The 13916-nt window shown below is 42.6% G+C and overlaps 1 protein-coding gene across 4 annotated transcripts in view; it reads left to right on the forward strand.

Annotated features, from left to right (window-relative positions):
- The window catches only part of STARD13 (StAR related lipid transfer domain containing 13), a gene marked incomplete at its 5' end in the record, with an annotated part of 310017 nt that overhangs the window by 180535 nt on the left and 115566 nt on the right, over positions 1-13916 (forward strand). Inside the window, one exon of one of the 4 annotated variants that reach the window (XM_082046429.1) lies at positions 8115-8283. The exons of the other annotated variants lie outside the window; for them this stretch is intronic. Coding sequence (XP_081902555.1) covers positions 8115-8283 — 169 coding nt within the window. Of the gene's footprint in view, positions 1-8114; positions 8284-13916 lie in introns of those variants that run through there. 4 annotated transcript variants of the gene reach the window in all.

Raw genomic sequence — 13916 nt, forward strand, 5'->3', positions numbered from 1 at the left:
AGGTTATACAGCTTCCCTGAAGCCTTACAGCAGGTCACTACCAGGTAGTCCTGTGCCCTCACTGTCATGCCAGAGTGCCTTGCTGGACCAGAGCGTGAATCATGCAATGAATATTCATTGATTTCAAGGAGTCTGGAGAATTTCTGGACAAAATAACCTTCATGTTCCCATGTACCAGTCCCAGGCTGCCGTGTTTTAAATCATGTTGCCAAGAGCTATTCTGTTCTGTTTTGTTGGTTTTTTTTTTTTTATTTTTAAAAAATCTGACTTTGGTGTTTTCTCTCTAGCGGATGGAGGAAAAAAAAAACTCTCTCAAAACCAGATCTAAACCTGAATATTTCTTCTCTTGCCCATTTCATCATCATGGTACTGGAGTCCTGTTGAAAAGAAAATAAATAGTGAAGCCCTCACATGAAGTCTGCGAAGGCATGAACCTTCAGCTGGGATTGGAATGTTTGCCTGTGGTTCAGAGTGACACCAGCAGTAGGGCTGGGTAGGGATTTGCAATGTATTTGGGTAACATGAGAAACTAAGTTTATCTAAACACTTTCTTATGTTATCACTGCATTATCCAAACACTTTGTTAGTGAGAGTAGGGGATTAGGGTGTGAGTTAGCCCACCACTGCTTAAATGTATTTACACAGTTCCTGTGGGTTTAATTTTAGGAACTTGGGTATAGATTTAGCAGATAGAATTGCATGAAGAGTATGGAAACTACTTTAAGCTCATTCCTGTCATAACACCGTCCAAAAGCTTTGGCAGAGGATGTCTGCCAGCTGAAATGTCTTCCTCCCTTTTGACCTCTATTTGGACCTCTATTTATTATTCAACTTTTTTTTTTTAATGTACTGTTGAGACCCACTGTCTTTAGGGACTTCACACTGCGGGATGCTGGCTATTCTTGGCTTGTGAAGAGTTCAGCTAAGGCCAGTGGAGTCTATATTCATATGCTGGTGTGGTTTGACTAGGAACAAGTGTGATGTTTAAAACTGAACAGGAGTGAGACCATGAGGCCTAAATTAGCAGCCAGGCACTGGACAAAACAATCAGCTCCTTGCAATGACTTTACTCACTGGCCAGGAGCGCCTGATCCCATTTAACCCCCTGGGGGAGTGGAAGGGACAGGAAGGTCACATCCTCTGAGCCCATCACCATGGCCCACAGACCACCAGCTTACACTTCACCAGCAAATGTGCCAAGAGGACATGGAGAGGTTTCCAAGGAAATACTTGCTGTTCCGCAGACTCCAGCCACAAACCACAGGAACGGTTATTTTGATGCATTTATATGCTAGCAGTGCTGTTATGATCCCACTTTTATGTAGTCCACAGGGTGGGTGCAGGCTGGTTAGCTCACATAAAAATACAGACCAGCCACTCCAGGTCAGACCACAGCCCCATCCAGCCCAGCATCCTGCGTCGGCCAGAGGGCAAACACAACTATTTTGGGAAAAAAATACAACACCAGGATAAGCATGTACTGATACTGTGTACATTATATATCCTACCTGCGTTCATGTGCTTCAGGGAGGTCCTGAGCCACAAGCTGGAATTTTTTGCATAATGGCCCTTGCTGGATCTTTTCTTTGAGGAATTCACCCATCTTTTTCTGAACTCTTCTAACTTCTGGCAGCTACAGCATCCTCTAACAGTGACTTCCAGGGATCATCTATGCAAATACGAAGAAATATTTGTGTTCATTTGTTTCAAACCTGCCCTATGATCATTTCTCTTACTGTTCCCAACTTCATCCACTGCAAGAAAAGACCCCAGTATTTGCAAGTAGTGGGCAGACCTTTGTAAGAGCATAACAATGTTTGTTGGTTTCCTTCCAATTACTTTTCTAAAAACTTTAAAAATCCTCTTTCCTTTTTTTTGTTCCTACTAAGCACTTGTATTGGATTTTCATAAACCTATCCAAGATCTGCTTCTTCAGTGATAATAGCTACAGTAAATTCCAACACTGTGTGCTGTGCACTGTGTACCTTTAAGGTGTTTTTTCTCTGGTATGCTATCAGCACTCAAAAGCTACAGTTTTGATGGCTTCTCAATCAATATCATAAGAACCTTCAGTGTTTCCGGCTAATTTCTGTTTTGAGTTTGAGACTAATTTGGTGTCACTACATTACGCGACCTCACTGGTCAGTCCCTTAAAAAAATCATGTACGGATAGTGGACAAAATAGATTCCAGTGCTAATCCCTATGGGACCCTCACACCACTATGAACATGGACTATTTATTACTATTTTTGTTTCCTGTCTTTAAGCATCCATTAAGCCACAAGTGGCCTTTTCCTTTTTATCCCTGCTAGCTGAGTTTCTTTATGAAGCTCTTGGTAGAGGATCTTGGTGGTGCCATTTTCAAATCTGTTACTATTCATTTTGTTGATTTGACATCCCTGAGCTCCTCTGTGGGAGGACTAATGTGAGGAGTCACTTCAGCTTTCTTGCCATTACCCTCGTCTTCTTGGCTTTGCGCATGTGTCCTTATTTCTGTAAGTTTGCCTCAGTGGCTGGTAGGTAGGGCAATTACTGCCCTTTTCTTTGTGCCCAAAAACTCACTACTGCTGCACTGAGCCTGCGTATCATTTCTAATCCTCTACTTGTATTACAGCTGCCTTCCGTGGTTTGGCCAGGCCACTAATGCTTTTGTAATCGGGAGGTATGTTTTGTATTGGTGCTATCCACTAAACATGTCTCTTAAAATGTAAATGGATAATCTTCTAATGCTGGAACAGGGATGCCAGAATAGAGGAGAAGGATATAATGTGCTATTCAGAAGCCTCTCCTCCTGGTTTGAACTTTATCAAGGGTCTCTGTAAGCCCGTCTTTCATGCTTAAGAAGTCCTGCCTAGCAGTATTCACTTTTAAAACTCACTATCAGACAGTTGACATAGCAGCTGACTTGCCTCCAGAACACATCAATATCGGGCTTTCCAGTTAAACGATCCTTTGTTGTAATGCTGTTCAGCTATTAGCCACTTCCATCCCCCTTCCCAGCCATGTCAAAATCTCACATAAACTATTTTCCTTTTGCCCCAGTCCAGTTCCTGGCAGCCCCAGACAAGTTGCAGAGCCCCAGCACGGCCTCAGGAAGATGGCTGAGGTGCCGCTGAGCCAGAGGGAAACATTTCTGCCTGCTCTGGAGACCCTGCTGTTTCATGCCTCATATAAATGAGTTTGCAGCCTGTAGTAATCCCAGCACAACTCTCAAACAAACAGCTACGTTCAAACAAAACATTTTTCCTAAACAACAGGCAACGAACTTTTGCTTTTAAAAGTACCTGTCCCAGAGACAGGATTCGAAACAATGAAGGGAAACCCTCATCATAAACATAGCTTTGGGCTCCCCATATATGACATTTTTCTCTTCCCAAATTTGAGAAAGCAGGAATTGCCTGCTGTTAACACATGAGCTGCTGTGCAAGCATCTCTAAAGGCAGGTACAGGTAAGAAATATAAGATGTCTGGATAGGATATTTGGATAGGACTACAATACCCAATAGAGGATATCTTGCATATATAGAATATTGAATTTCTGGCCATAATCCAGCAAACTGAAGTATTCTTCTACCTGCAGAATTATAGAAGTGAATCCAGAGACCAACAAGTTAAAAGCAGATGTCTGATTTATTTTTTTTTCTGTGACTTGAAAACAAGAGTTTCCGGCTTCTTCTAACTATGTGTCACTAATGTTAATAACAACTGTGCTCCTCCAGTGGTTAGGAAGCTGTGTTGTTCCCATAGCACCAAGTGCTTTCAAATGAAGAGAAGCCATCAAGTTGCCATTTAATTTTAGATGCGATATAACAAGATAAGTGCAACTAACAATAAAAGGGAAATGGGTCACGGCGGGAAGATCATGTGGCTGATTACTGTGTGAGAACTGCAGGTTCAATCCAAGCCCAAAGAACTCCGCACCACGTACCACATTGTGGACCTGTCTCACAGTTATTTAGGAAGGGTGAATTATAAGACATGAGTAAGGATCCTGTTAAACATATATATGTGAATACAAGTGGGAAGGCGCTGTTCATCTCAATTTGCCTTCAAGTGCCCGCTGCCTATAGCATTACCTCATGTCTATGTCAGTAATAGTTTAAGGCCAAGGTAGTGCATAGGAACTCATGCTGTTGTTTTGCTCAGAAAAGCTGGTCGTAAGTGGAAAGTTTCTTATCAGATATATTTTAGCATTTCTAGGTTACACTGCGCTGTTCTCTCCAGCTGATTACGGCACCTTGCTCTCAGTTAAATGGAAGAAGATCTCATATACTGCCTGTGATAATTTGGTATATATGGGTAGCCCTGGGGCAGTTTTTTTCTGCAAATAGTTTACTCTTTCCCTCTCACATCAAATGCAATTTCAGGGAGAAAAGGTGGAAGAGAGACATAAAAATCAATGAACAGAAAATCAAGCATTGTAGTTCCGCCTATGAATGCATACAGAATAAGCATCTTTGAATTGACTTTGTCACTTATAGTAATAAACACTGTGCAGGTGTCAGTAGTGCTGTGCTTTATTAATAAAACTTTAAGTGAAGCTTCCTGATCTTCTAGAAAATTGCAGTATCCATCAAATCACTGTTTGTCATATTAGATACCTAGCTGTGACACGTCACTATTCCACTATAGATGTAAGCGCAGACCTTTCTGTTTCAGGTTTAAAATTACCAGTTCCAGCTGTGGTTTTATGAAGGAATCTCCATTCCTACGTGGATCAGTTGAAACGTGGGATCATGGGGTTGGGTTTCCATCTCCTGGGCTGTGCTGCTGTCGTGACAGGCAACGATTTCAGGTGTGTGCTGGAGCTCCGCCGCAGCCTTTGTAAAATGCATGGGAAAGCTTTCATCTTGAAGTGCTTTTATGAGGTGCATTAGCATGAAGTTCAATGTTGCTCTATCAACTATTCCAGAAACAGTCTGTAGACTGAGACTGAAATATTAATTGGCACTCTTATGTAACAGCTTAGGCTTCTGTAGGACTTTTTATCTGAAAGATTGACGGCTAAAGACGTTTCTTTATTTGAATGGTGCATTTTTGAAAATAAACAGTGAGTGTCAAGGCAGTCACCAAATGAGGAGACAGTCATTTTAGAAGTATGCAATGAGGACTACTTCTTTCCTCCACTGAGCACAACTTCAAGCACAGGAGCTTTCAAACGAGCACCGCGAGACCAGCTAACTCTTGTTGTTTCTTGTTTCATTTGACTTCTGTGTAAGTGCTGGAGCAGAGCCAAAGAATTCAGCTTCGGCAGAGGCAGCACTCTGCAGCACCGAGCCGGGAGCAGCCCTCCGGCTCTGAAGTTGTGTTTGGATCCTTGTGTTCGGGAGGAAGGGAAAGTCATTGCCCTGCAAGGGAGGCTCCTCACCCTGCCCTTCCTGACCACAGAGATGTGCTGCTGGGGAAGCCGGGAGGGCAGCTCTGCCCCTCACTTACCCTCTGGTGGGGACCCAGGAAGGACGGGCAGCCCCAGGGGCTGGTGCTTTGCTCCCTGTTGCAAGCACATAACTGGGTTCGTTGAGCCCTTAGTGGACTCGTTCCCATGTAAGTCTTCCTTCCTTGTGAATCACCATGTTACTCAGGCTCCTGCCTTGGTTTGTTTTGGTTTCTTTGGGCTGGCTTTTGAAGCATTACATTTCTGTTAAACTGCTTCCTAGTCCTTGGAAATATCGCAAGGAATAACATAGAATCCCATTAGCTGAAAAAGTTAATGCATATTCCAGCAGAAAAAGAAATCCCTATGAAAATTTAAACAGAGTGCTATGAAATGTTAATAATTGCTTTTTCCACTAGCAATAGCATTTTATAAGTAGAATTAGATCAAAGGACTGTAGATTAATCAAAAAAGAATTTAGCTGCATGGCGGTAATGTCTGTTTGGATAAATACTATGCACATCATTGACACTTGGGAGTCTCTGAGATATTTATTCTTCAAAAGACAGCAAATGAGTGACTGACATGCTGACTTTTCTTGGGGTGGGGCAAGCTGAGGTGGGAACAAAAACCATCCCCTCCTGCTCAGGCTCTCTCTGCTTGCACCTGTGTGGCTCTCCTGCCTCTCCACTATACACTGGTCATTGCTGCTCCTGGCTGCCAGTAAGCAGCGCCATTTGAGAGTACAGATGTTGGTGGTGCTGTGTCTTTTGTCTTGCATTTCAAATCCCTGCTGGGAGTCTTGGAGAAGATGATACAGCCACATCTGGAACAGAAAACACAGGATTCACAGATGCTGTGGATGGTAATAACAGGTCTTGGAGGCTTTCTGTTTAGAGCATTAATTTTAAATTTCTAGTACCCGGAATTATATATCTCCATTTTACAGCACTGCAGAAGCCCCACATTGATTAGGAATGAAATCCATAAGGTGTAAAGAGAACAGATTGCATCGCAATAAATCCATGCCCTAAGGAGTTTGCACAGAGCAAAATTTAAATGAATATTTTTGTATGAGACAACTGTCCTTTCCTCCCTCACATGTAGGTGGCTACCTCTGCCCTTGCAAGCTGACCTGACCCTGTCCTTCAGGAGCAGGCAGGTCCCAGGCAGTGCCACCCACAGCCCTGCCCTGGTGAGCAGCCTCTTCCAGGCTGGGCATGGGAGGAGAGCTCCGTCGTACGAAGGCAAGCTGTGACGTATTTTTGGCCTCAGGACTGGAGAACAGGACGCAGACAATAATGTCACTGCAGGTAGATGTCCTCCCCATCCCTCTGGGGAGGTCAAGATCTTCCATGGACTGGGATGGGTGTTGAACCCATTCTGCCTGGGGCTTGCAGCCACTCCAGCAGCGGTTGGCTCCCCGTCCTGCAGCTTGACACTGGCCCCCTGGGAAGGGGCAGGGATTTGGGATGTGGCAGCGGGGTGCCTGAGCTGTGCAGGGTCTGTGCAGGGTCTGTGCTGGCCGGCTGCCCCACTGCCTCCCCTCTGCCTGCCCCTGCCCTGCTGCCTGCTCATGGGTTTTGGCAGGAGCCCGTTCAGCCAGATGGGTGGAAGAGCCTCCTGAGTCTGTGTCATTCCCAGCTTTGTGATACTGTGAAGCTGATCTCCAGGGCTGTGAAATTGTTGTGGGCCAGTGATGCTCACATCAGAAACTGTCTTGATCACAAAACTCCCTGGAAAGAGCTCTGCTTCCTTAGAAATCAGCTCATGCTAGGGGTGTATTAAATACAAATATTAGTATTTAAAAATCGAATGGAAAATTATTTGTCAGGCATACTAGGAAGACATTTTTTGGTGTATTTTTACTCAAGTTTGCTGCCCACTTGCTGATAAAAATGGCAGTGTTCCGCTTCCATATAATCAGCTAAATAAATGGCATGTTTTGCGAACTCAATAGTTGATATGTAAGACTGAATGAAAACAGATTCTCCTCTGTCTGTTACAAAAACACAAAAGATGTTATGGTGAGGAACCTGAAGAACAGGTTCATCCCTTTCCTCTCTTCCAAGCTGTGCCCATTTCTTGGTGACACTAGTATCTGGGACTCTTAAACTTTGTTTACTGTTGAGTGCCGGCTGCTAGGCGTTGTTCATTTTTTTTTCATCCCAAGGGTTTCATTTGTTCCAAGTGCTCCTTGTACCTTGTGGTTTTGGGGATTCAGACAGCCCTTCCGTAAACTGACTTTTTCTTGGCAAACAAGGGTATGATTTTTAGAAAACTGTCGAGGGCATCTTCTCCAGAGATGAGTCGACAGCTGGGTGGTGTGGGGCGGAGGAAGAAAAGGTTTTCCACAGCCCTGCGTACTTTAAAACAGGCATTTCCAACTGTCTTCATCTTTTTCTTCTTTGCTTTCGGAGGGGCCCGGTGCAGCCCCCCTGTGCTGGGTGAGCTCCATGTGCCCAGGGGCTGCCGGTGCTGTCCCAGGCTGGCTGTCCCAGGCTGGCTGTCCCGCTCAGGCAGGCTCTGCTTCCACAGGCTGGACTCGGAGCGATTGGCCCGTGCGGATCATGTGGGAGAAGCAGGAATCCTGAGTTGTAGCTTTTGGCACTCCTTTTTCTTTTAAAGCGCTTGCTCTTTTCAGCTCCCTAGGGCTTGTTGCCTCCCTCCTTTCATTACCCTGATTATAATCTGGAGTAGCCACAGCCCAGACCGACGGAGGGATTTTAAAGGAGCAGAAATGTTTAAGCAGGTGCCCAGGACGTCAGGCACAGGCTGTTACTACCTGAACTCGGTGTCACCGGAGGGCCAGGAGATGTACTTGCGATTCGATCAAACTACCAGGCGCCCTCCCTACAGGACGAGCAGGATTCTCGCCCGTCACCAGCTACTGACGAAAATTCAGCAAGGTGAGTCACTGACAGAAACCCTCCTTAGCCTGGCGTTGTTGCAGGGTCTGCAGGTCTCCTCTTTCATAAGAGAACAACTTTTAATGCCTCATATTTCAGGCTCTTTTCCTGTTTCTCTTCTGAACTAACCTGGCTAGAGTTTGAAATAGTCATCCGTGCTTTTTTGTTTCTACACATGTACGCATACATAGAGAACCAAGAGACAAACACTAGTGCATGATTAGCTATTTAACCAAATTATCTTTTAATCATAAACTGTGTGGTAGGTTAGGTGCTGAAGTTCGTCTTTTCTGACTCGCAGAACAATTACTGGCATCAGTACATCTGCTCCGATTGCTGCAGGTAAAGCCTGCCCGTGGTAAAGCACAGAGAGACAACAGACAATATCACAGTTAAAAACAAAGCAGAAGTCCAGAGCAGCCAGAAGAAGCAGCTGGGATAACATCCTTTGGAAACAAGCATGCGTAACTGTCAGAGGATTAGAAAACTTGTCACATGTCCTTAAAAATAATTGCTGACTTGGCTTTCTGCAGCTGCTTATGCAGTTATCTAGGCAGTCATTACAGACGTATTGATTTTGTTTTTCTGAATGTATATCTACAGCACTAAAGCTAAATGCAGGTTGGCTTCGGAACAAATCCTTTGGCCGGCGCATGCAATTTAAAATCATCCTCAGAATCATGAATGCAAATACAAAAAAATAAAACCAACTGTACGGATTTTTCCAGATTAAAAAGCAAATCAATACACAGTTTTGCACTGATCATAGTTTTGTATAACATCCTGTTTCCAAGAATGTTTCCAAAGTAGATGCGATCCTGCATGCAGAAAAAGAGTGTGTCTTGTATTTTTCATTAAAAAAAAATACTGAAGATAACAGTCACTTTCTTGACAGCTTGTAAAAATATGTTTGATTCTGCTAACTAGGGTCAGGCATAGAGTTAAGACAATTTACTGTCATATCTGGCAGATATCACAGAAATTGATGTGAGCTTCTGACCAACAGCCGTTAAATGGAGTAGCTATTTCTGTGTGAGATTCTTTATATCCGTGGTTGTCAAACTCTGGCAGAAGTACAGTGATGTAGTGATGAAACTTCTATTGCTTTTATAAAGAAAACAATACATAATACTTTGGCCAGCTTTTAAAAAAAGATGAAAAAGATAGTTTCTGTGGCAATTAGGAAAAAGCAGTTGTTTGCAAGGCAGTCTCAGGAACTGGTCATGTTTGAAGGATACTGGTCCTCACTGCAGCTCTGATTTCAGGAAGGATATTATGTCACTCTTTGTACCCAGTGTACAGCCTGGACTGAACGGAAAGAAAGGGTAATTTATGTTTCTCCAGGTTTATTTGAAAGTGGTTTTGGTGCAGTACTAGTACCAGCTTACTTTTCAAGCATCAGCTGTGGATGAGATGGACTTACACAACTCCTCTACCTGTCGTGGTGCTGTTTAACATTCCCTGTTGTAACCCATCACCCATCAGCTGTCCGGGACAACTGAGGCTGGTAAAGCCACCCAGTGGTGCTGAGGCTTTTGAGAGGCTGAGTGGTGGGACAGAGAGAAGTTTCCAAGCTGTGACTTTTCTGCCTCCAGGTTGTCGCATAGATGGTCAGTCTGAGGTGCTTTGTCGCTGCTTTCTGACCTGTTCCACACAGAGAAATGATGTTTTTATAGTGCCTTGATGATATGATATATGCTACAGTTCAATTATATTAATTATTTGTGTATTTTGGATCAATAAGAATGTATTGTTTATTTCTTCACTTATTTTATTGAGGGAAAACTGGGTCAGTTAAGTCTCAGTTCGTTAGCAATAATGAAATTATGTGTGCAAACAGATGCTGATATCTATGTATGAGTCCATATGTGGGAATATACACATCTTGTGGAAAATCATATGCAAAATACACATTTTTTCTTCAGTGCTCCAACTACTACATGGTAATTGTGTTGAAATAGCTGTGTTAGTAATACCAAAAAGTCTAAGTCTAACCAGTATCACTCAATCTGAAACCTCCAGTTTACACTCTGGATTAAACCCTAGATGCGTCAGAGTGATTGACAAGAATTTTGAGAGGGTTCACTGGGTCAGCATTTCTCCCTCTGTGCCCGCCTTAGTCGGACTGTAAGCAGTGTCTGGGTTCGGCAGGCAGTCCCAGTCCCAGAGGGCACTGAAAGAGCACTGTAATATGGATGGAGGGACCAGCCTGTCCCTTTAGAGGTGAGTGAGTTTTACCCCATTGGCAAGTGGGATTCCATACTAACGGAGCACCAGAGAGCAGCTGGTCAAGAATGTATTGAAAAGTAAATTGGGAGATGCAAGATGAAAACCAAAACTTGCTTTCAGTCACCTGAGTAAAGCATGTGAATAGGTATTTAGTCTCCTTGAATTCATATGTCCTTGAATCATACATTTTAAGGCCAGTAAGACAATTCCTTGGAATGCTGCTACCCCAATTCTTGTGTTAGCACCTCCCCATCTAATAATTGTTTGAATTATAGCATATGTTTAGAAAAACATCCAGGCTGCATTTTAATATCACTGGAAAAGTGAATTCTGCCTGGTTAATTGCTTTGCTGAAAACAGATCTGCCACATGTTTAAGTGCTAAGCTGCCTTGGGGCTTGTTTGAATACCTGCACTCTACTTCTTGTGCAGATCATTTTCAGTTGCTGGTTTTCCAAACAGGGGCACCCACAGTAGAAAACACTGAAGTTTTTAGATCAGGGATGTTTTTCCTTAGTGAAAGGAATGGTTTATAGAATCACAACGTGTACAATGTATAGAGCAGTCAAAGCTCCTGTGCCAGTATAGGAACCTGGTTCACTAGCACATTGTAATACAAAGTGTTACATATTCCTCTATCTTTTCGGTCATTAGCTGCGTGTACTATTCCAAACGATGCTAAATTACTCTATCGTCTTGTGCAATACAGCTTTTCTTCCTCCTTTAAAAACACATTTGCTGAAGAAGCCTTCCTTCGTATTTTCTTTTGGTGTGAGTTAAAAATAAACTAAATGAATCATTAGAGGAATTACACTATTTAATCATTTCTAAAAAGAAAACCACCACAAGGGAAATAAAAGGAACTAGACTGTTATTTTAATCAGATCATACTTTGAAAGTCCTAAATATTTGGTTTATGTACACCACTGACTCCTTGAGGCAGAAATGTGGTGGGCTGTGAATGTGAGTAGTAATTATCTGTCTGATATTAAATAGGTATTTTCAAAATGTGATCTTTTGATGATTCCCTTTTCCCCATAAGCCCGTTAGTTCCACGCTGAAGGGGACACATGCCTCAGCATAAAAGAACAGGGTGTAGCATGCTTGGTCTGAGGTATTTATTCAAAATGTGTATGCAGTAACTGTGTGAGAATTCATTAATGGTTACTCATGTTCTCTTTAAATAAATAAGGTGGTGACTTTCAAGAATTTATATTACATGAGTCACAAAGTTCTTATTTCTTTCAGAGTATATGGCTAAATTCAGTGCAGAACAGAAAATATAAAAAGTAGCTGTAAGTAAAAACAAATGAGGAATTAAGGTAATAGTCTAAAAATATTAAATTGAAATTGTTGACTGTGCAGCATAAGTAGACTGTAAGTGAAGGTGAATGAAGCCACATCTGCTCCTGCACATCTTAGCATAGCTGGTAAAGGAATGTCCCCATTCATCTACAGTAGAATTTGATTCTTAGACTGCACTTTCAATAAAAAAATAATACGAAGAAACAAATTAAAAGAAGACAAATTCCTGTTCTCAGTGAGTAAATTCCTGCCCACAGTGAGTAACGCCTTGTGATTTGTCTCAGTTCACGTCCACAGGCAAGAGCAGTTGAAGAAAATCGTTCAATAAGGCGATCTCAAAGCGTACTATAGCTTTTCAAGGCAAACTCTCTGTTCAACAATCAGCAGATATTTTATACTCTCATATGTTGCAAGTTAGTTTTGATCTGAGTGCCATTACCTCTGTGTCAGCTGCATTTGTCTGGTTTGAGCAAGCATTAGAGGTACAAACAAATGATCGTTTCTGTCTACTGTCTTCCCTTTGGAGCTAGTCCAGCAAGTTTAAGTCTTTTTTTTCTAAGCATGAGTACAGTTTGTGGAAAGTGTTAAAAAGGGATGTGAGTGATTTGGCAAAAAATTATGCATTTTACGTGTGTTTAAATTTCAACTGTTAATGTAAAACAAAGCAAGTATCAGCAATAGATAGCTGTAATATGCTCCCATACACAGAAGGAGAACTTGGAGGTCATGCAAGTGAAAATGTTCTAGTCATAGTCTGCATTAAAAAAGCCTGGATCATGTTGTGGATGTGCACACACACATGGAGTAATTGTCCATCCATGGAGATGGGAAGTGGGATAAGATTATGTAATTAAAGACAGTGGCTTTGTTCAGACATACAAGAAAACAAAATATGGTTGATCAGGCAACCCAGATCATAGCATTTCCCATGTCCTGGATGCTGGCCACTTTTTACCTACACATGTTTAAACTTTATTGTCTCAACCCAGGAAAGTAAAAGATTAACCCACAAGATTCAGCCTTGGTGGTAACGGTACAACTACCACCACTCAGGTCATCTCTGACCAGTGCCAGTGACCTACTGCTTCTTGAGCTTGTGGGATGACTTCTGGCAGTAGCAACTGGCAGTTTTGTTCAGCCCCTGGTGCCTCCACTTGTGGTGGCCCCATGTCTGCACCCCAGCCCAGGCACACAGGAGGGGACGGGGCTGGGCCTGGGGTGGCACAGGGCACCAGGATGAACATCCTCAGCTGCAGAGGTGCCTTGTAGACCTCAGCTGGGACATGGTCTGTCACCCTCTCCGGTGTCAGACATGTGCAGGGCGGGCATGTGCTCACAGCAGAGGGATCTTTGGGTCCATTAAACAATATTGAGTATTGATTAAGTATCTTACAGAATCTGAAGATCCATTAGAAACTGAGACCCCACGTCTCTTAACCATCATCTTTCCCTCCTCACACACTGTCTTTCCTCAAGTCTTCAGCACTAAACTTCAAGAAACTAGAGTTTTTAAACTCAAACTGTAGGATTTCTTTAATTTTCTTTTTTTCCTAAACTTGTATTCTGAAATGGCTGAAGTATTTATGTGAAAGTTTCACACAAAAAAATGTGAACAACCTGAGGGGTATTTATAAACTCAAAATGCCCTGAGGTATGTTTATTTTTAGATACATATATATATATATATATATATATATATATGTATGGTGTGAAAGATGGCAGTCCAGCTAATTAAAATTTAACAAAGTTGTACTTCATAGATATCAGGACAGTTGAAAGAGAGAAACCTTCACTGGAGCCACTACCTGGCAAAGAGGTTCAAAAGCTGAAATTGTCAAGATATATGGTACATACCAAGAAATGCCCTGTGAGGTAGTGCAGATCAGGCTCAATGATGACAGTGGTTCCTTCTGGCCTTATAACTTCACAGCCACTGAGTGTTGTGACACTTGGGTTGACACATGCAGGTTGGACATCAAAAAGGAAATCTTGGCTCTTCTTTTAAGTCAGGGGACTTTTGCTCTTGATTTCACTGAAAGCAGGATTTCAGCCAAGGTGAAATCCTCACTTGAGACATTTTTGTTTTGAAATTGTTTGTGG

The sequence above is a fragment of the Streptopelia decaocto genome (assembly GCF_964273445.1).
Source record: "Streptopelia decaocto genome assembly, chromosome: 1".
In the NCBI taxonomy this organism is placed as follows: domain Eukaryota; kingdom Metazoa; phylum Chordata; class Aves; order Columbiformes; family Columbidae; genus Streptopelia; species Streptopelia decaocto.